The following is a 24,012-nucleotide window of genomic DNA, read 5'->3' on the forward strand; positions in this document are numbered from 1 at the left end:
CCTAAGAAAATAAATATTTTGCTATGAAAACATTAACATATACCTTGCAAATCTGCAGTGCTACGGTATACAATATATTTCAAGTTCCCTATTAAAAAAAATATATAGACGGAAACATGAAAGCTGTTTGCCTACTAGAAAAAAATACCAGCAAGAGCTAGTTGTGTTTGTTCAGCAAAACCTCCACTGCTGTTTCTTCCGCTGAAGACAAATTTGTCTGTTCCTTTTTAAAGTCATCTCTTTTGCTCTGTACATTCTATTAGGTGTCCCACACCTGGTTGTGATGGCTCTGGTCATGTGACTGGAAATTATGCTTCACACAGAAGGTAAGAATCATTCCGTTGTTTGGGAGTGAAGCTGTGGGAAATCATGTAAAGCGTCAGCAGAACAAAATTGGTTTTCTCTTGTGTACTTCTTTTAGCTTGTCTGGTTGCCCTCGTGCCAGGAAAGGTGGCGTCAAAGTTACTCCTACCAAGGAAGAAAAAGAAGACCCTGAACTTAAGTAAGTGCAGCAGCAGGGGTTTATCAGCCAAAAGGGAGAGCAAGATTGTGCTTGGTACATCCAAGAAATGTGCAAGTTATTCTTAGACGTATGCGGGTGTATCCTACTGTTAAAGCTAAGATAAATGATATTTCCACAGCTAGTGAAACTGGTGGAACATTTCATTCCAGTCCTATCTGACACAAAGTGTGGCAAAATTTAGGAAAATTCAGTCTAAAATTCACAAAATTTTAGACTGTGGCAAAATCTTGCTATGTTTGCTACAATAAACTGTAGCAGTGGTGAAATTGAACCCTGGATCCAATTAACAAATTCTTGGAAACATTCACCAAAATCTCATGTATCACACCTGGAAACACAAAGGGTGAAATCCATCGCTGTGCAGAGAACTACCACAAGTTACACGTTAAGCCCTGAAAATGTGGATTACTGGGATAGAAGTGGTACATAGGCCTTATGCTATCCCTTTTCTGTACAGGGGTAAAATTTCAACCAAGGCAAAAACTGATAATGACTTAGGAGGAGAGACTTATGACTTATGAGGAGAGGATGAGGAAACTGGGATTATTTAGTCAGCGGAAGAGAAGAATGAGGGAGGATTTGATAGCTGCTTTCAACTACCTGAAAGGGGGTTCCAAAGAGGATGGCTCTAGACTGTTCTCAGTGGTAGCAGATGACAGAACAAGGAGTAATGGTCTCAAGTTGCAGTGGGGGAGGTTTAGGTTGGATATTAGGAAAACTTTTTCACTAGGGGGGTGGTGAAGCACTGGAATGGGTTATCTAGGGAGGTGGTGGAATCGCCTTCCTTGGAGGCTTTTAAGGTCAGGCTTGACAAAGCCCTGGCTGGGATGATTTAGTTGGGGATTGGTCTTGCTCTGGGCAGGGGGTTGGACTTAGATGATCTCCTGAGGTCCCTTCCAACCCTGATATTCTATGATTCTATAACTCTGCACAAGTCCACTTTATTCCTAACTCGAGAATGTGTTCTGTGAAAATAAATAAATAAACGAGCTGCCAAGGTATGTAGGACCAGTTCATTTTCAACAAAGGACTTACTTATTTCCTGTGCTGGTCTTAGTATTTAGTATTTCAGTTAGTGATTGTCTTTCGGACGTCTGGTATGTCATATGAAAGGCCCTAGGCGTGTTCTCATTAATACTGACAGAGCTCTGCAAAACTACCAGGGTTCACTTTGCCAAGTATTTGGAATATGTTTGGAAAATAACAGGTTTCCACGTGCAGAAAACCACCTTTTGTTTTTAGCCAAAAATTTGAATAGAGAGCAAAAAAGGTTGCCTTTTCACAAACCCATTAAAATGTGATTTTTTTCTCCCCTCTGATGATAATTATTTTTCTCTTTAACATAGTTTTGTATGATGTCAGTGCCGAAGTGGTTAAGGCATACAGCTGTATTAGAAATGCCTAATAATGAGATTTGCCAAACACGCATCATTCCCACTGACATCAGTGGGACCTTCAGGTGCTCCTTGGGATCAAGCCCTAGTATAGTAGCACAGACAGCATAGTAGCCACTTAGACTCTTTTCCTTAGATGGCTGTTGTTAGACTATTGTCTTCTGTTCTCTTGAGTAAATATAAGGATTCTTTTGCTGTGTTTCTGTAGATGTCCAGTGATAGGCTGTGATGGCCAAGGTCACATATCAGGTAAATACACTTCTCATCGCACTGCTTCTGGTTGTCCTTTGGCTGCCAAGAGACAGAAGGAGAGTCCTCTCAATGGGTCTTCATTATCCTGGAAACTGAACAAACAAGAGCTGCCACACTGTCCTTTGCCAGGCTGCAACGGGCTGGGTCATGTTAATAATGTTTTTGTCACCCACAGAAGGTATAATTTTGTGTTTTCTCTCTTGTTTGTTGTTTTTTCTTGACAATCCACTGTAGTGTTGCTTTTAAAAAAATAGAGCTGTAATCTAATTAAATTATGTTGAATTCTTATAAAGAGTTTATATAGCAGTTGAGGTGATAGGAAGCTGAATAACTTGAGAGTTTGCATGAGGTTACAGCTATTTTTAACATTGCCCACAAGACAATGACTTTCACAGATCTTTCTAGATTTCCTGAGACTGATTACAGGCTTTTGGTACAAGAAGAAGGTAGCTAGACTTATATGAAATTACTAGTATTGATTGTGTATCTTTGGCAGGTAATCCAAAATGTTATTGAAATTTCACTACAAGGTTTTTTAGAAGCAACAATTGCATTAATTTTGTTATTACACAAATTGCTAAATTCTTGCTAGCCATCCCCATGCAGGAGAACGCTTACATGAGACCTGTGCTTTCTAGATCCAGCCCTGAAGACATTAGAAGGAGAAAAAAAATCTTAAGAACTTCACTAGTTAACATGATTTGTAAGATGATGCATTTTCCCAGTGTAGAGAAGACCGAACAAATTTCTGGTGGTCTGCTAGCATTGGGACATCCTTCTGGCCAGTAGTCTGCTCAAGATAAAGAAATAGTAGACTATACTTCAAATCTTAGAAGCCCTCACTGCTCCATGTGTGGAAACACCACTTTCATTAGAACCCTTATTTTTCACAAGCTAAGCAAAAACAAAACTTTGTCCCACTAGTGCAAAATTTCCCTTCACTCCCAGCTTGACTACATCAGAATATGAATCCCTCTGCCATTTCTTGAGCATAGGGGTATTTCTTATTGTTTACTTCTAAAGACCGTGCAGTCAACCTTAGCCCTTGAGTGCTCTCTACAAATGGCTTCAGATAATTACCAATTGTAAGATTTGAAATAGCAAATAACTCTGACAGTCATCAAAAAGCAAAGTGACTATATATAATACAATCTCTTAAAAAACCTATAGTATGAATCCAGAGGTATCATCATATTGATCATTATTATGCATCATCAAAATGATACAATAGATAGGCACAGTGAAAATCTGTACATCAGATTATTTTTTTTAGTTGGTATACTCAGCATTTAAAGGCATGCTACTGCCCCCTTTTTTCTGAAGTGTAATTCCTCAATAAACACAGTGGAAAGTTTTGCTTAAAAATTGATGGGACAATATGACCTCAAGATTTCTGTAAATATCACATTCACATAACCTTAGAATAGCTCCCGCTGCTATTTTCATTTTTTTGAAATGACTGTAAAAATAGTTTGCTTCGAGGCTGAGACTTCGGTGCCAATTTTCAAGTCAGAATTTTTTTTTTACAGCTAAAATAGCTCTTTGTGAATTATTTTATTCCCTGTAACAAGGTTATAATGGAGCTGCTGACATGACCTTAGGAATAGAGGTCTGAGCATGAGCACTGTAATATTACTATGAAAGGATTGCTTCCATTTTCACATGGGTCACAGCATTTTTTCTATCTTTTCTAGCTTGTCAGGGTGTCCTCTGAATGCACAAGCCATAAAAAAGGGCAAAATCTCAGAAGAACTAATGACTATCAAGCTTAAAGCAAGTGGGGGTAAGGAGACATGCAAATGATGATTACATTTATACAGCTGCTAGGGACCCGATTCTCATTTACATGTTGCCTCTTTACACCATGTAAAGGGGACTGAAAATGGGTATAAATGTATTTAAGTTCTCATTCTTTAAAAACAATAACAAAATTTCTTCACGGAAGATACACATCATTCACACATCATTTACATCCGTGGACCATAATATGTGAGGTACACAACTACACAACTAAGTCTGATTCAGGTTTGGGGTTTGTTTTTTTCTGTGTTATTCATAAACCAGCAGGAGTTACCTCACTTAAATAAAGATTTTCAAACAAACCCACAGAGGGATACGTGTTAAAAGCAGAGTTTAGCTACCTCGTTTCCATTAACTTCATATTATATTGCTCAGTCTCCGTGCAATACTTTGACAATTCTCCCCACATTAAATAGAAGGGAACATCTGTCAAATAGTTATAGGGAACTTGATTCTGTTTCCAGTGGGTAGGGCCCAGGGACAGGATTCAGGAGACTTTGGTGGTATTCTTTACCCTGCTGCATAACCTTCTCTCTTGCCCCACCCTTTGTCCATATTGTCTATTTAGACTGTCAGGTCTTCAATACAGGGTCTGTCTCTTACTGCATGCTTGTAATATGCCCAGAACAATGGGGTGCTGAGCTTAGGGGCCTGTAGGTGCTACAGCGATAAAAATAATTAATCTGCAAGCGGAATTAGACCCAGAGTGAGGGGAAAACATTCATCACGGGGGTCGGGGGGAATGCTCAGTACATCTAGGATCAGGCTTGTGTTGAGCCTTTGGTGAGTTGTTCATTTTCAGCTGGTAGGTGTAAATAGGGAGTGCTGCTTTTTCTCCATGTTGCCTTTTGCCTCTTTTGGCCTCTCTACAATTTCCCTCTCACAGTACTTTAAACCACACTATGTATCACAGCAAACTAAAGCCCGGATCCTTCTGTATCGGTCAGCCCATACAGAGCTCCTTGCAGTACCAGGGCAGATCTTCAGCTGGTGTCAATTGTCATAGCTCTATTGAAGACAACGGAGTTATGAGGATCGGACCCCCTGGAGGGGGAGGGGGAGGGGGAGAGGAAAGCTCTTATTTTTCTGCTACATCTAAAATTCTCCACCAAAACCACAACATACCCTGTATTATTGTTTTTAAAGATTGTGTTTTGGATTTTCCTCTCTCAATGCCCACAGATCTCCTTTCCCTCTCACATCTCTCTCCCTGCTTTGGTTGATTGTTTTACTGAACAGTGGGAGGACCCACTCTGTCAGGGAAATAAACTGGCTCAATGAAACTCAAATTACCCTTTGACCCTTGATCTCTCTTCCTGCTTTCAAGGACACTTCAACACAGGATGCAGTTTTGACAAACAGTAAAAACCCATTTAAAGATCCCCAGTTTAATCTGAAAGCCTGTTTTTTTTTATGCTACACAGTTCAGTGCACAGGTACCCACAGAATATTACTTCTTTTCGTATGTTCACATTTAAACCTGTCTTTGGTCCATTCACCTTTTTGCAGGTATTGAGAGTGATGAAGAAATCAGACACTTGGATGAGGAAATAAAAGAATTGAATGAATCCAATCTTAAAATTGAAGCTGACATGATGAAACTTCAAACCCAGGTATAACAACAAAGCAACAATTCAATCAGTTCTAATGTACATATATAATGTTATTTTTAAGCTTATGTATCCTTTTTCTCATCTACATACATGCCATTGCATTATGGCTTAAACAAATTTTGACAAGCTTTTCCATTTAATGGTGAACACCTGTGTATTAGTATAAAAGACTTGCAGGGTGAATAAAAGGAACGAAGCATTTTGGGAACTAATCTTAGCAAACAAGGAAATCATATTTACTGTATAAAATGTGCACTTTCTTTTGTTAACCACACGCCTGCATCTGATATCCTGTGGGCATTTTAAGAACCCACATAGAGAGGCTTCATAATAATATAATGAAGCCATTAGGTCACAAGACTGTGACTTCTTATTAACACACTCTAACTACTACTGAAAGTAATCTTTATTATTATTTACAGTTTTCCCTAGTTCTGTTCAGCATGTTCAGCTAATGAATATTTTTATTTAAATAGTCTGAATTTTGCCTCTGCACAGTAGATAGCAGACAACGGCTGCATTTGCTAGCTTGTGCAGTGCATTAGGTAGGGTAGGAGCTATTGCAAAGGCACAGTTCTCTTGATCTTTTTCATTTTTTTATTTCTGTATAGGAGCGAGTTTATGGTGAGGTGCTGGTTGCAGGTCCACAGTTCAGGTTGAGCTGAGTATGTAAATACACAGGGTGACGTATATACTCACTCCTATTTCACCTGCTGAACTAGGTGAAAGTGAGAACAGAAACTTGCCTCAGAATATTAGGAGCATTAAGATTCTAGGTTGAACTTCCTGAAGAGTAACAGATCTGAAAAATAAGATTGAATCCAACTTCATCCCAAACAAGTTCAATATAGTTTATAGTGGCCTCAAATGATGATTGTGTGGTATTTAGTACAGGTGAATCACCTGCATTATAGCCTGAACTGGAGACTTGCTGAATCCACACATCCCCTGCTTGTCTTTGCCCTGTCACTTCTTAAATTGGCCTGGCCAATAATTGTGATTATATCGAGAAACTCAAGAGCAGGGATCGTGGTGATTTGTGCTGCTGCTTTCTCAGTCCAGGCAGACTAATAGGGGTGCGCAACTTGGGTTGTGACAATTTTTAAATCAAGGTTGGAAGTTTTCCTAAAGATAAACTATGGTCCAAACAGGAATCATTTAGGGAAGTTCACTGACCTGTGTTATATAGAAGGGCAGACTAGATCATCATAATGCCTTCTGGCCCTTGAATCTGTGGATCTTTGAATTTATGCCGACACAACTCAAGGAGTTAATCTGGTTACTATCAGACAGAGATTCCAGCAGCAAAAATGAATACAGTGTGCAGAGTTCATGAAACCCTCTTATGAACTCTGTGTGCAGTTACATACAAATGAGCCTGATTCTTCATGGCTCTACTCCTTAGGTGGTCATTTGCAGTTGTGGTAATGGTACCAATTCAGAATTCTGCAGTCTCACTGATGGTAGCACTTTCACCCACTTTGCACAGATATAAATTACTAAACAAGATGTTAGGCTGTGGAGAATCAGGACCCAGCATCTCTAGCTTCAGTTTTTCAGCACAGATTTTTGCATGTGAACTTTCACGATGTGTACCTGCCAAGCTCTCTCATTCTTGTTAGTTATTCTCCAGAAAAGGATGCCATTTCGCTAACCTCTGCTTTTCAGTGTTGGTTCTTAAAAAAATTATATTTTCTTCTGTCTGTCCAGAGACCGACTGCACAGTCATATTTGTTCCATACACAACTTCTCAATTTCCTCCCCGGTATATTTCATTTCTTATTGTCTCCACTCTCTGCCCTATTTCTAATCCCAATCAGTTCAGAACTCTAACCTCCACCTAGGGGGAGGGCAGGAAAGTAGCACAAAAGCTAATACCAGTGTTGCTGCTGTTATAGTCAATCAGCAGGGATGCTGTGAGAACAGAAGAGCAATGTAAACATCAGCTTTCTTCTTCCTTCCCCCAACCCTGAGGCCACACTCCCCATTCCCAACTACACACTGACCCTTCCACCTCCCCAGCAGCTTGAGGCCTGGGGTCTCTAATCCATTTCTGAACTCATCTTCCCCACACAATACACTCCTCACTCAGCAGGGCCACTGTCTACAGCTTCATTTAAATAAGTTTTCCTTGTGAAACAACAGCAGAGTTCACTGGTTCAGAATTAATGTGACTTATCCCCTATTATGAGTATCTCGCGGCTGTGTTATGAGCAACTCTTATAAAAACGTAACTGAGATTCAGATCTCAATTGGCAGCTTTCACAATCTTGTGCTCCCTCTTCCAAGAGAAACCTTTCATTTTGGGTTCCAACTCCAGTCATGATGCTGCCAAGGGTCTTGTTGTGTGTGTGATTTTAGATCACATCTATGGAGAGCAATCTGAAAACAATAGAAGAAGAGAACAAACTTATAGAGCAGAACAACGAGAGCCTGCTGAAGGAATTAGCTGGCCTAAGCCAAGCCCTCATCACCAGCCTTGCCGACATTCAGCTTCCACACATGGTAAGTCTGCAGCTAAAACCATTGCTGCTTCTTTGAGAGCATTTGTCTCCACGTTTGGCTGGCCAGAGTGGTCACTCAGTGCATCACTGATGTGGGATCCATTCCCTCTCACATGGGACTGCCTTCCAGGGTTGAATCAATTTCCCCACACTTCATTACTCCCTCTACACGAGCATGATGCAGTAAATGCATAAAGTTTGGAATATTACTAGCTCCATCATTTTAAATATTGAGATAGGGTTAGCATACATCCATATTTTCCCAGACATGTCCAGCTTTTTGGTTCTTAAATTGCTGTCTGGGAGGAATTTTTAAATATCTAAAAACATCCAGGATTTTGCCATGATTATTTTTCTCCAAAGAAGAGTTGATCATTCAAGAAAGAGAAAAGGAGGACTTGTGGCACCTTAGAGACTAACTAAGGTGCCACAAGTCCTCCTTTTCTTTTTGCGGATACAGACTAACATGGCTGCTACTCTGAAACCTGTCAAGAAAGAGAGTGAATGTTGATCATTCGAGAAAGAAAGTGAATGTTGATCACTCAAGGGAGTGCCCGCTTTTTCCCCCTAGCTCCCAGCGCTTGCGCCGCAAAACAGTTGTTTCACGCGGCTGGGAGGGAGGGGGGAGAAGGGGGAATGCAGTGCGCTCAGGGGAGAAGGTGGGGCCGGGACGGGGATTTGGGGAAGGGGTCCAATGGGGCAGGGAGGGGGCGGAGTTGGGGTGGGGACTTTGGGGAGGGGGTTGGAATGAGGGTGGGGTAGGGGTGGGGAAGGGGTGGAATTGGGGCAGGGCTGGGGAGGCGTGAGCACATACCCCCCTCCCCCCCGGAGTGTCCTCTTTTTTTGAATGTTCAAATATGGTAACCCTAATTGAGAGGTAGTGGAGCCCAAACTCTGCCCTGGTGTAAGAGGATGCAAAGCAAATATTTGATGCAAGGCAAGTATTTTATGCTAGTCCCAACCTGAAGGAATGTCCCTGTCCCATCCAGGGTTAAGCTAAGTCCTCAAGTGTGGGAAAGTGTCCTGGACTTCGAGGCACTCCAGTAACATGAGGCAATCTTCATCCATGCAAGAATAAATCTTTGCATCACTTTCCTAAGGCCCCTCTATACAAGATTCAGGGTGGCTGGTGTGTATTCTCATTCAAAACAGAACCATGCCAAAGGCCAAGTGGGAGGAGCCATATTCACATACTGCCCATGCTTTACCCTCCAGGAGTAGAATCCCATCCCATGTAAAACATTAGTTTATTTAAAATCAAACTACACTGCATGTCTCTGGGATTTGTAATGGGATATGGGTACCCTTAAGGATGGAACCTTGCATTTCTGGGTAGCTCAGGCTGGAAGTAACTGTAGTTGATATTCTGATGTCCTTCCAGTATCTTATGTGCAATAAGTTTGATTGTCACATTCTGAATTTCCCCTGATGTAGGGGAGAATCCTTTGGTGGCTCTGTGCTCTGGACCCCAGACATAAAGAGTGTTCCTTGAGATCCCTTTTCACTGCATTTAAGGAATTCCAGACTCATAGGAGGATCCCTAGGGGGCTTCCCTCGTTTACATCAACCTATAGGTTGCTCTAAGCTATGCCAGGTGCTGGTTCAGTCTTGGTCAGGTTGAGGATCAGGGAAGCAGAAAGCCACCTTTCCCATCCCCCCAACCACATCCATCACCAAGTGCTGCGCAGCCAGATCCAAGAATCTGGTTGTGGGTTTTGATCTACACTAGAAATTTTTGTATCTATTTTTTCACCATGACAAAAGCAGTGGTATAACTCCTATTCTAGACAGGGCTCAGACGTCTTCACCCCTCATGACATGGAACCAGCCAACAGCATGGACAGCACTATATCATGATAATCGTCTCTCAGTAGATTTTCACAGTGCAGTGTTGTATATGTCTGAATTCCAACTAAATTAGCTCTTAGCACCAATACAACTGCACCAGTGCCAGAAAAGAATCACAACATAGTCTAGGATAGACTAGGCCTTCATCTTGGTCCTGTGAAGCAATGAGTGTCTCCTGTGAGGTGATGAGCACTCTCAGCTCCTGCTACAGTTAAGATGAAGGTCTAGAGTCTTATTCAGTTGGATCTCTGGCAGCACTCATCAAGTCCTATATTAATTTTACTGTACAGTCATAATGTTGCAAACATGTGAGGAGTTTATTGATTCTGCTCTGTAATTTGGCTGGGAATTGGCCAACTCCCTTCACTGAAGATAATAAAAGTTTGGTTTGAGGGCCTGATTCAAGAAGTGCTTAATACTCCTACTGAAGTCAGTGGAACCCACTCACTTGGTTCAAGTTAGGCACCTGGTTAGGTACTTGCTGAACCAGGGCATTAAGGATTTGTCTCAGTATGTGTGTGCATTCTCTTTCTACCTGTCTTTCTTCGCGCTCTCCACACCCAGACACTCCCCATTTTGTTCTTAAAACCCAGATTGTACATTTTGCTCATAAGGTTTTACCCCATTCCATCCCCACCCACCATTGTTGTAGTACTTTGTTCTGTAACTGCCTCTGGAGCTAAGAACAGTGTGTGCCCATTAAAATCCAAATCCTCCTTACCTTATTAACACACAATCCCACTGTACTCCGAGTCAGTACATAGAATCATAGAATATCAGGGTTGGAAGGGACCTCAGGAGGTCATCTAGTCCAACCCCCCTGCTCAAAGTAGGACCAATCCCCAATTTGTGCCCCAGATCCCAAATGGCCCCCTCAAGGATTGAACTCACAACCCTGGGTTTAGCAGGCCAATGCTCAAACCACTGAGCTATCCTCCCCGCCGTTACATGCTTGAGTAAGGCACACAGAATGTGGCCAGAATTAAAGAGCAGGGCACACCTAAGACAAATGCCTCACACTCCCTTCTTAGAGGGCAAGCATGTGGTTCCCACAACACATTAAACTCCCTTCACCTTCAACAAGCCCATCAGTAACTTGGCTGTCTGCCATGCGTCTGACCTCAGCTCTCCCCAGTCACTTTCAGACAGGACCGAAAAATTGTCACTTTGCATGTTGTCTGTTAACATTCTTTTTCTTTTTTTTTTATTTTTTTTTTTTGGGGGGGGGGGAAGGGGAGGCCTTAATTTTGGCTCCTGAAATTGGTATAATATGTTTTGTTTTCATTTAGGGGCCAATCAGTGAGCAGAACTTCGAAGCATATGTAAATACACTCACAGACATGTACAGCAATCTGGAACGGGATTATTCCCCGGAATGCAAAGCTCTGCTGGAAAGTATCAAACAGGCAGTGAAGGGCATCCATGTGTAGGATGTGAAGGCTGCTGGGCAACAGAAATTACTTAACAGCAGTAAACTCCAGATGGATCTGTTAGGAGTTCATGTACTGCTAAGGCGTGTAGGTTGCCGTGCTGCATTTACAATTGCAACATTGCACTAATTTTCCCAGCTGACATAAAAAGGAAGGAAAACACAACAGACTATTTGTATTAACAGCAATGCACTCAATTAATATATTGTATTTATTTCAGTACAATTCCTTTTTTTTTCCTTCTTTTGCACTCAGTTTTTGTAAAGTGAATGTAAAAAGTGTGTGCAACTATTTTTTATATTTTTATTTATTTCTAATCAAAGAGTTGTGTTTTTTTATCTTTTTGCGGCCTGCCATATTTTTACAAATGTGTTTATTAATTTATTTTCCAATGGGATTTTAAATAGACTGAAAGTTATACTGTAAATTAAATATCTTGCTGGGTTTGTACAGGAAGAAAAAAAATACTATGAAAGTAACAAATGACTGGACTGTTGTTCTAGTTTTATTTTCATCACATCCTGCTTTTTTATAATGGCTTTGTATCAGAAGTGGGTTTGCAGTAACATAAGATGTGAAGAAGCAAGGAATGAAAAGATAAATGGCTCCCACTAGTGGGGAACCTGCGCTCTAAAAAGCACAGTTTGCTGGAACACAGTGTGTTGAAGAATTTGTTAGCAATAATGAAATATAGCAATCAGCAAAGCATTTGACTGGGCTGTGTGTTTTAGCCTACGCAAACAATTATTTAAAATGTTTCAAAAGAACTTCAGAATTATTTTAACGATGCAGGTTTTTTTCCAAGTTAGTTCAGAGAGAAAAACTAATCATCCCTAAACAAGAGAGATGATTTGATACGACTGGTACTTTTTTAGTACAATATGTTGTTACATTAGACAAGTGACCAATATGATTATGCACTTGTATTTGCAAAATACAAAAGCATCCAAACTCAACATTTTGTACATACCAGTTAGTCCAACAAATCTCCCCTGAAATGGCATTTATCATACTAGTTGGAACTGAGAGAAGCTTAGAAGGCGGCAACCTGGAGAAAAATAGTGCTCCAGTCTCACTGTAATTGGTTTTCTCTTAACCTGAACTGTAGCAATGCACTGGTTGGTTTTAACCCCTCCTTATACACAAAGACAATGTTGGTATCGAATTGGTTACCAGCCTTTTGGTAGGGTGCCAAGTGCTACAGTACATATGGACACACAGAGACGCACACGCGTACAACGGTACTTGGCTGTGCATCTGTATTCAGTTAGCCTGGGTTTTGAATTTCTGAATCAATCAGAGTTTAGTAGTTGCTATAACAGAGGCAATGTCTATTTCAGGGATTGTAAGTAATTAAGCACTGTTTCAAAAGTTTTTTTTATATTTATTTTTTTTAAAAAAAAGGTATAAACAACCAGCTAAACTGCCTTTTTTGTATGCACACACACCTCATGTGCATATGTGCCTCAGTGTAAATGTATACATGGATCTAGCGTGTGTTTAATTTTTCTGTGCTACAATGAAAGTGTTTATTTTTATTAGCCTCATTTATATTTAGAATGAATATGGTGGCACTCACAGGCTTGACATATACACATATATTATTACTGTTCCTGCACAAAAAGTAATATTCAAAGGTGATTCAACTCATGCACTGTGATCACTGTTTTGCATTAGGTGGGGCTTGCTTTTCATTTGAGGGTTGGCTTAACCCTCTAATCTTAGTTTAGACAGAAGATGATGTATGTTCTTAGGAGCTGTGTTTATTTTTAAATCAATTTTTCAAAAGCTACCGTATGTGCTGTCTAATATAAATAGGAGGACACCAAACAAAAATTTGCTATTAAAGTTATTGTACTTGCTAAAAAAAAAAAAAAAAAGCAGACATTTGCTATACTTGTTAAATGCATACAAAATGAGTTCACTCATTACAAAGACTAAAATGTAATTAACTACATATTTTAACAAATTTGTTATATATTTTATTTAATTTACATTTTAAAAAAATCTCTTGCCAACCTATATATTTATTACTATGATTTACAATGGCTTCAGGTTAATTTGTCTGTGTTTGGATTGTTTGCTCAGGATGTTTTGTGAAGTATGTTCGTATTTATTTGCTTCCTTTGTACTTGATGTGTTTTGTAATGTGCACTGATCTTTTTTTCTTTTTTTCTTTTTTGTGTTAAACTGCATTGATGAGCTATACTGTAAATTAGACCTTTTGTAAAAAGCAATGATGTATGCATTTTTTTTTAATTTGGAGTAGTTTGTATACTGTTTCTTCATACAATTAATATTTCTTACATCAAAGCAACAAAACTGTGTTCTGTGCTGTACATTTGGTGTATGGTAGGAAATAAAATTGATAATGAAACATCGCTGCAAGTTTTGGGGAGGGGGGGTTTTGAGCCTTCAGATAACAATCTGTATTGCACATTCTTAGCGGCACCTGGCACCGTACAATGTGTCAGGTGTTTTGCTTGCTTTGTGTACAAAATGTGTCATCCTTGTAAGTAAATTTATGGTACAAATAATTTAATTAGCGTTTTACATTGTCAGATGGAAGTAAGAAGAAAAATGGAAATACTTAAGTGATCCCTTTCATTACCCAGGGAAAAGAAATCAAGAAAATAATTACTACATTTAAACATTATTTAATGCACCATGCATTCTTTTTTTGGCAGTTTCAGACTCTACACTAGCAAAGGAAAGGATATGTGCTGACCTTTAACAGCTGCTAAATGGTTTTTAAACATAAAAGCCATCATAAAGTTTGTAACAGTTAGGAGCCACCTACCATTTCAGTGCAATTTTTTGCTGAGATTTGCAGTGTTTAGACATTGCACAAATGAAGAATGTGCTGGTTTTAGAAAGAAGATATTTCCAGTTTCTAACTGATTCTGTGTTCTATTGTCAATTCAAGTGGAAACAGGATAATTTAGTTTTGTTAGTAGAAAATACGTTACTATCTTTAATGTACATGTCAATTCTTAGACTCCCATCTTATGTGGTTAAATCAAGAATGACTTTAATTCAGTAAAAGAAATGTGAAACTGGAAGGGCTAAAGCTAGGGAAGATGGTGGAGTACAATTGAGGTAGATGGGCAAAGTCACACCATTTGAAAATGATTCAAATGCTGGAAAAACAAACATGTCCAGTTGGAAGTAGAGATAGGCCCAAGATGCAAAATGTGAATTTTGGTTACCCGGGACATCTGGAAGTGTTTGGAGCTGGGATTTTGGTACAGCTCATTATAGATAGAGGGGCCTTTTGAAAAATTCTGATCCATATCTAGGGTTGCCAGGCATCCAGTTCTCAACCAGAATGCCTGGTCAAATAGGGACCCTGGCAGCTCCGATCAGCGCGGCTGACCAGGCTGCTAAAAGTCTGGTTGGCCACAGCGGGGCAGTCAGGCTCTGTGCGGCTCGCAAGAAGCAGCCAGCATGTCCCACCGGCTCCTGCACAGAGGGGTGGCCAGGAGGCTTCATGCACTGCCCCCGCCCACAGGTGCTGCCCTGAGCATCGGTTCCACAGCTCCCATTGGCCGGGAACTGCAGCCAATGGAGGCAGCACCTGAGGGTTGGGGCAGCACGTGGAGCTCCCTGGCTACCTCTCCACTTATGAGCCAGAGGGACATGCTGCTGCTTCCCGGGAGCCACAAGGAATTCCTCTGTCACCGGGAAATACCAGGGCCGCCTGAGGACAGCACCACCCAGACCCCACACCCGAAAACCCCTCCCGGGCCTCAACCCCTGCCCCAGCCCTGAACTCCCTCCCGCACTCTGAGCCTCTTGGCCCCAGCCAGGAACCCCCTCCTGTGCCCCAAACTCCTCATCCCCGGGCCCACCCCAGAGCCCGCACCCCCAGCCAGAGCCCTCACTCCCCTCCCACACCCCAATCCCCTGCCCCAGCCCAGACCCCCCCTCCTGCACCCTGAATCGCACATTTCTGGTCTCACCCTGGAGCTCAGAGCCCTCATCCCCTCCCACACCCCAACCCCAACCCCCTGCCCTAGCCTGTTGAAAACTAGTGAGTGAGCGAGAGTGGGGGAGAGTGAGTGACGAAGGGATGGAGGATGGAGTGAGTGTGGGCGGGGCCTCGGAGAAGAGGCAGGTCCTTGAGGAAGTTGACAACCTTATCCATATCAGGTTTGAAATCCAACCCCTCTCCAAATTCAGGTATGTTTAGATCTAGAAATTTGGTTCAAGTCTATTTCTAAGAGGAAGGTGAAAGTGACTTGTAAGGTAAAGTGAAGACTGGGCTACTGTTGTTTTGGTTTTCTCCTTCACCATTTGTTTCCACACCCTCTTCAGGTAAACCACCCCAGTTCAGACCACCTTTTGCTCACTCAGTGGACCATATAAGGAGGTAATATGTGTAGCAGGTACATTACACACTCAGTTGATATGAGTGTAAATGAGTCTGAGGACTTGGTTTTCATTTACACGTAGACCCCTTTACATCACTGTAGCATAAATTACCTCTTTACATTACCAGAGCAGTAGAAAGAGGATTTTGTGTAAATGTGAGTGTTTTGTGCTCCCTGAGTGTTTTGTGCAAACTTGCCTGAGAGGCCCAGTCTAGGAGGCGTGTTCAGTGGTTACTTACCAGATCGGGCCCCCCCACACACAACTTGGGTAGCTGGATGCCTGTCTTTCCCTGTTTCTGAATCACTCTGGGCTTTAGGTGGAAGATAGGTGTCCAGATGCCTAGTGTGAGGCATCAGTGCACATGCTCATGTGGGGAGATAGGTGCCCCAGAGCCTGGAGTGAGGCTGAAGTGCACATGTCCGAAGGCAAAAACTTAGGCAACAAGTTTAACTGTCTATAGCAGTGGTGGGCAACCTGCAGCCCACAGGCTACACGCAGCCCGGCAGGGTAATCCGCTGGCAGGCCACAAGACCACCCACAGCTCCCAGTGGCCGCAGTTCGCCATTCCTGGCCAATGGGAGCTGTGGGAAATGGCAACCAGCACATCCCTGCATCCCGTGCCACTTCCCACAGTTCCCATTGACTGGGAATGGCGAACCGCGGCCACGGGGAGCTGTGAGCAGACATGCAAAGGTAAACAAACTGTTTTGCAGCCCACCAGTGGATTACCACAGGTGGCTCGTGGGCCCAGGTTGCCCACCACTGGTCTATAGGGTGAGGCAGCAGGTGAGCAGAAATTTTGTGGATTGCAGCAGTGCCTGAAAACAGGATTTAGGCCCCTGAAAACAGGACTTAGGCACCTAAATAACTGTGTGGATCACACCCACTGTCTTTAATATATGCTAAGCTAGTTGAGTTAGAGTTTAGGCAACTCCCTAAAATCATCCTTTAAATATGGGACTCTGAACGTGGCCCCATGTTCCCTGACTTCCAGTTTTGCTTAAATCACTAAATCATGCTGCACTTGCAAATTCTAGCCCAAGGGAGTTTATTATCATTTGTGTTAACATCAGCTAACTAGTTCAAAGTACCTACCAGCATAGTCGCTGAAAGTAAATGTTCAATTAGGACCACCCCCTGCTCACTTCTCAGGTGAATGGGTTTACTCACCTAAGACAGTAAGATCTGGCCTTTAATTAGTAATGTAAGCAAGACTCTGACACTCGCGTTAATATTTATTTGGAACAATGAAGATTGTTTCCTGTTCTGGAAGGTATCATCTATACATATGTATGGAGAGGTAGGCATGGAATATCCATGACCCTCTAGAAGCCTTTCCATGAGTGCACCACCTGCATCAAATCACAGAAATGAGAAAGAGGGCAGGGCCAGGCAAATGACTGTGCTCCACAGTATCATCTGATCCATCCACCCACATGGTGCCCTCCAATGCAAGATAAAGCTGACATCATCTTTTGTGGTATAGACTACTGGCCCCAAAATTGTGGGTTTGGGGCAGCAGCCACTAGAAGACATACCCTCTCTAGTGCTTACAGTCTTCTGAAATTAGTGAGTACGAAATCAAACACACTTTTTCCAGTGGTTTTTTGATAGAAAATATTAAATGGTATGTGTAATGGTTAAATTGTTTTTACATAAAGACTGTTACAGGATAGGTTTTTAACTAGCCACTGAAATTATTGCTTTTATGTCCAACATTGAAATTAGTGTCTTCCACAACAGAGGCTGAATTATGTAAACAATCCCAGGTAAATTATTTTTAATATAACACAAAAAAAGGCCTTGTGTCTGAAATAACCTCTAAAATATTTCCAGTCTGCTATTGCTAGCACATTTAATAAATCATTCTGAGGCAAAATGAATGATAAAACCTGTGTGTGTGGTTTAAATCACTATTTGTCTTTGTTTAAAATATTATTCAGCATCTAATTACCCGGGGACTTCTGCTGTGCTAAAAGTTTGCCTTATAATTTATGCAGATTTAAGTAAGTGTGTGTGTGTGTGTGTGTGTGTGTGTGTGTTGAATTGGAGCTTCAAATACCAGAGAGGAAGAAGGGGAACAAGACCAACCAAAGTCTGATATACATAATCTGATGTTTGATTAATCCATGAAAACAAATTGGCATTTTAACTGGCAGAGACAAAGGTGTTCAGGCCTATTGTGTAGCAATCCGACTCTGTTCTCTACTGCAATTACATTTATATTTAGCAATTAAGTGGGACTAAATCATCTTTTCTTCCATGCTCTATTGGCCTATCTCTGTAATTATAATATGCACATTTCCAATGATACTCAAACTTTACCTTTAATATGGTGCATACACTTTTTCTAGATGCACTTCTATCCCCTAGTCTTATAGCCTCTGACTATGTGAAGTGATGAGATGATGCACTGCTATGATGAATATAAGCTTCTTTGTGGGCTAATGTACTGTCTGTGTTTAAAATATTATTCAGTGTTGTAAATTCTAATTATCTTGAGACTTCTGCTGTGCTAAAAGTTTGCCATATAATTTATGCAGATGTATTACCCTGACTTTAGTGGACAATCTCCTTTGTTCATCTGGCATAGAATAGTGCTGGGGTGATGGATCTGCATGCATCTTTCATGGAATGTAGGACAGTGACCTAGTTTCATTGCCTTTCAACATCTCATTTTGGTTTGTTTTTCTTTTGCTTCTTCTGTTCTAGCCATTCTTAGTCAGCCAAGTTTATGCATAATTTCATTAAGGATTAGCCGGATTTCTTGTCTGATTTAGTGATACATATTTCTTGTTCAAATGCATTTCATTGTTAAAGGATTTTCATGGGGGATACTGTCCAAGTATTTGGGGGGATTTTTTCAGCTATTGTATAATTATTTTTGTATTACTATTATTTTACCTCTTTGTTATTATTGATCAAGACTTTCAAATGTCACTAGTAATTCTGAGTGCCCAGCTTGAGACATCTTAAAAGGGCCTAATTTACAGAGGGTGACAGCTCAGTTTTTTCTCAAAATCATGGCCTTTTGAAATCTCTCTCAAGCTGGACACTGAATGTTACTACTTATGTTTGGAAATCTCGCCCAGTATGATTATGATAATTATTGTACTATAATTTATTTGCATTAAAATAGCAGCCAGAGACCCCAGTCAGGATTGGAGCCTCGTTGTTCTGGGTGTAAAAGAAAGATACAATAAAAGACAATCTAGCTCCTTGAATGCCCCAAACTTAAATCAATGGCCATACAAACATGTCTGTTACTGTTAACACATCTTTTTACTACTGATGAACAAACTGCTAAAGCCAGAATAAGAATCAGCCTAAATCAAACCTCAAACTTTCTATTTAATTGAAGATGTGGATCAGTTCGGACAAAGGAAAGCCTCTCCCTGCCACAGGAACTGAGCCCACTCATGCCTGTCTTCTCTTTGTTGCTAAAGTAGGAGCTGTGGCTCAAAATATGAGACCCCTGGTCTCCTTTAATTGGACTCTCACAAACTCTAGCATACTCTCTTGTTTGCCCTAAAACAAGAAGCTCCAGAGAGTGCAAAATTCAGACTTAGAAGCAATAGAGAGGCTGATTTCAAGCACTCTGACTTTATCTTTAACGGGGGCATGGGAGGAGTTTAGAGCTTTAGTATTGTGAGTAGTCCACTTGTGTGCCTCCTGTAGGATGACAGTGTTCCCTAATGAATAGAGTATTAGACTGGGACTCAGGAGCCTATTCCTAGCTTGGCCACTAGCCTTCTGGGTGATCTTGGGCAAGTCAGTTCACCTCAGTTTCCCCATCTGTGATGCACTATGAGGACTACTGATGAGCGAAGTAATTATTATATTATTAGTAGTAGGAGTATTGAGATAGATGGGACTACCCATGGAGGTGTTTTGCCCATTAGGAAGCGTTTGCAGGATCGAGCCCTATATTATGGCCATTGCTGATGGCCACCTTCCTGCACCTATTCTGATAAACTGTAAATCTTTAGCTTTTGGTAACACTGAATACTATGAAACATGATGTGCCGGAGTGATCCCTATATGGTTCCTTTCTTCAGCATCCTCAGAACTGTGTCCATTTTACTCTTGAGAGGTATAACAGAAATCCCCACAGCACTGGTATAGAATTGAAGCCCACCTTTATCAGCACCTACATGCTTCATGATGCTGGGTTATTTTATGCTGATATCATGGTTCTCATTCTATTTCTCTGATGCCTGGATTGCGTCATTTCCTCCAGCAATATTGTCCAGCTAATGCTGTTAGACGGTATGACAGAATTTTTACAAACTCAGTGACTCACAACTTTTTAAAAACAAATGAGAAGGTGTTGCCATGTGGCCTTTTTACCTTTCAGGTATTTGAGTCTATGGCTGAGGGCCCTTTATTGGTGACAATTTTTCATCTTCAGTAGAGATTAAAATCTGGGAACCTGAGAATTGCCAGGCTGGCTCAAACCAGTGGGCCATCAAGTCCAGTATCATACCTCCAACAGTGGCCAGGACCAGATGCTTCAAAGGAAAGTGCAAGAAATCCTGCTGTAGACAGTCATGTGATAATCCATCTACAGGGAAAGTTGCCTTCTGTCTCCCGATCAGTTAGAGATTGGCTTATGCCCTGAAGGATGAAGGTGACTATACCTTCCAAAACTCTCGCGATATCTTAATCCATACTATTCTAACTCTGGATGGGTGAAAAAATTGGGAAAATTGCTGTCATGCTGCTCAGTCTTCCCACAATACAATTGAATCCTCTTGTGTCACTTTGGGAACAGAGGATGACCGTAGCCATCATTGATTGTCTGAGACTGATGCCAATTTAGTAGTCAACGATGCCCTTTTTGCCACCAGATTATGCGACAATGCAGGCCTGTCTGATAAGGTGCTATGCAAGTTCCAGGAGGTTCCAAATACAGCAGCAAGGTTTCTCATCCAGACTAAAGGATCAGAGTTTATTTCCCCAATGCTGACAGCTTTACAATGGCTTCCAGTTAATTAAAGCTTTGATTACAATACTGCACTATTTACATGCAAGATTTTGCATGATCTTGGCCATTCATATGTAAATGAACTTGTATGCCTGTCTGCTAATGTAAGTCTTCCGATTCTTACTCCACATTTCAGGACATGTAACTTTATATACTTTAGCCATGATGCCCCCAAGGCATATTATCTCAATTCTGAGATTCATTTATGATTAATCTGTCACTGGTTTTAAACCAAAACTTCAATTGTACAGTACTTGGCAAACTTTTTGGCTCATGAAGGCGGCAAATGTAATTATATTATTTGTATCGTGTCCTGCTATGCTTCAGTGTGAAGATCGCATTATAAATTTATTTTTGCCTTATTTTTCCCACATTTTAGTTTTTGTTCCACCAAAACTTCAGACAAACAACTCTGTAGCTATTCCTCTCTTTTCTCACTCCTTTGTTCTCTCTGTGATCATCAACACTTTTTCTTTAAACCTAGACTATTCTCTTTTGCTCTGGTAGGCTGGGGTTTTAGGGAGGTGTTTATTTGTGGGGTAATTCTTATATGTATATAGATCAAGGCATTAGACATTTTTATCCCCTACTTGTTATTAACAAGCCAGATGGTACAGGCTGCCTTCACTCATATTTCCAATTACCAGACTGCAAAATGAAATATACATGGGGCAAAGGAGAGGATGTATATTAAAGAAGCATCACTGAGAAGTGGCTTTCTTGGAGACTTTGATTTACAAAAGGGGATAGGAGCTAGGGTATGCAGCCTCCTATACAGGGTACAGGATTAGCTGGAGCAAACTTGGGTAACCTCCAACATTTCAATACTTTTCCCCTCTTGTATCAGCCCATATCACTGAAATCTTGACTCCACTTCTGTCAATTAGATTTTTTCTGTGTAAGGTAGAAGAGAAATTTGATTGGCTTTCAAAACTGTCAATCTGTGTGTGGGTGTGTAACCAGAGAAGGTATGGAAGAATTGGAAATTAACGTGGAGTTTGTGCATCCTCCCTCCCAACTCTTCTCCCCTCCCCCCACGCATATATATTATTAAATCTTAATAATAGGGAAATTGCTCCAACACTGGAATGAAATGTACAGAAAGGCTAGTACAATTTATACAAGTATTGTTGCATAAGGGTAATTTCCAACCTTTGATTTCAAATGATGTTTATGAATCAAAATGGGATGATTGATTTGCAGCATAACAACATCTGATTATGCTTATAAGTATATATGTGTAAGCAGAATCAGGATGAGCTCTACCCTGACATCTGGTGGCGAGTCATGGAGGGTTATGGAAAAGAACTTCAGGGGCTGATCTCATTTGCATAGGCACACCCACCCTGCCTAGATGGTCACTTTGGCTGCTGTAGGAGCCCCAGTTTCTCTGTTATTGGGGCATGAATAAACTGTTATTATCCTGATTATGTGAATCAAGGACAGTGGAACTGTACTTGGCCTTTTGTTATGATGGAGGGACTCACCATCAACTAAGCAGCACTCGCTAGGCAAGGGTCATGGGTTCCAAAACCCAGTGAATGGAGAGAGGTTGGAGATAGGTATTAATACTTGGTGGTATGGGCCCCCTGGTAAAGGCCTTACATGCTAGTTAAACTTCCTCCTCTCTCCATTGTCGAATATCAGAGCTAATTTTGATTCTATTAGAAGTCTAGTTGCAGGCTGCTGAGCTGAATTCACTTGGGGATAATGGTGCACCAGCACTGAGGCTCCCCTACTACAAGCTGAAATCACTGAAAGAGCTAAACTTACTAAGAGCTGGAATCACTGAGTGTTGTGTTAAGTAGTGGGGGAGCCTGAAGATATATTGCAGAGCAGTTTGCGGGACGGCTGGTAGAGCAGAGTGGCTGGTGGAGCAGAGCAGTTTGTCAGATCCCTGGAGCAGCTCATGGGGGTGGCTGGCAGAGCGGAGCCCCATGGAGAGCTGGGGCAATCAGCTTTGGACCACGTAAGGTGCCCCTTAACCCCCCCCCCCCATCTCCACCCAGGTTGGGAGGTAAAACTCTGCAGATAAACTTTCAAACTCTGGGGCTGCCCTGACCAGGGACAGAGACTTTTGGGTTGTTGGACTTTGGGGACTTTGGGTGATTTTGGGTTGCTGGACTCAAGAACCAAAGGGAAAGGACACACCCCAATTTACTTGGGGTGGGTTTTTTGCTCATGGGTTGTGTTATGAATCCTGTTGGTGGTGTTTCCCCAACATAATGCCACATTTTTTCTCTCTGTTATTAAAAGGCTTTTGCTACACTTTCTGTGCTTGTGACAGGGGAAGTATTACCTCTTGGAGGCGCCCAGTGGGGGTGGTATATATTTGTCCCAGGTCACTGGGTGGGGGCTCGAGCCAGTCTTGCATTTTGTTATTGGAATGGAACCCCTAGATACTGAACCCAGCCCTTGTTGCTGCCAACTCTGACAGGCAGAAGGATTACATATGTTATTAACAAACTGTGAGTTAGATCTTTTTAGAGAGATTCATGCCATGGGTCAGTGATTCCTGATAATACAGAAGATGTCAGCTTGGGTCAATCAATGGCATCATTTACAGAGTTTTAACTGAGTCAGCACAGACATCTGTGGGGAGTGTTTTGGGTGAAACTCATATTCCCAGCACTTTGGCCTGCAAAGCATAAACACGAGTGGCTAGGGCTATTAGTGAGTTATGTGGGAAGTATTTTGCATGAAATTCACATACCCTTTTCCTCACTGTTTCAGGCTAAAAGCACTAACAAAATTGAATGGGGGGGCTGAATCTGTGGCCCAAGAACTGGTGAGCTAGGAGAATTTAGGTTAAAAGCAATTGTTTTTCTAGATTCCCCAGTTGCTCCTAGGGGCTATTCAGGAATTAATGACCCAGGATGTATATTAATGGATTCTGCTGGGTTGCTATAATTTGAGACATTTCAGATTGAAGAGCATAGATGGAGAAATTCCAGAGTACATCTTCCTCTCAAAAAAAAAAAAATCCTTCCACAAGAACAGGAAAGATGGCCTTGTGGTTAAGAACAGGACTGGGAGTCTAATGATTTGTGTTACGTTCCTAGCTCCTGTGCATCCTATGTGAGCTTAGGCAAGTCATTAAGGAAGTATTTTCAAACACAAGCCTCCATATCTGCCTACTTGCCTCTATGTGCTTGCACCTGCATTCGCATTTCAAATATCCTAATGCCTATGAGGTGCATGTTTGTCAGTGCAAATTCTCACTCTTGAGTTCACACGGGTGTTTTGATTATTTAAAGAATGAATGCAGGTGTTTGCATCTGCTGTGT

General features: G+C 41.4%; 1 protein-coding gene across 1 annotated transcript in view; it reads left to right on the forward strand.

Moving 5' to 3' along the window:
* Positions 1-13,363, forward strand: part of ST18 (ST18 C2H2C-type zinc finger transcription factor) — a 210,571-nt gene extending 197,208 nt beyond the window's left edge. The window contains exons 16-22 of the mRNA XM_043539630.1: positions 264-326; positions 422-502; positions 2,126-2,347; positions 3,864-3,952; positions 5,479-5,582; positions 7,944-8,087; positions 11,224-13,363. Coding sequence (XP_043395565.1) covers positions 264-326; positions 422-502; positions 2,126-2,347; positions 3,864-3,952; positions 5,479-5,582; positions 7,944-8,087; positions 11,224-11,364 — 844 coding nt within the window. The 3' untranslated portion in view covers positions 11,365-13,363. The remainder of the gene's footprint in view (positions 1-263; positions 327-421; positions 503-2,125; positions 2,348-3,863; positions 3,953-5,478; positions 5,583-7,943; positions 8,088-11,223) is intronic.
* Positions 13,364-24,012: the final 10,649 nt, after the last annotated feature.

This window comes from Chelonia mydas, chromosome 2 (genome assembly GCF_015237465.2).
Source record: "Chelonia mydas isolate rCheMyd1 chromosome 2, rCheMyd1.pri.v2, whole genome shotgun sequence".
Lineage (NCBI taxonomy): Eukaryota > Metazoa > Chordata > Testudines > Cheloniidae > Chelonia > Chelonia mydas.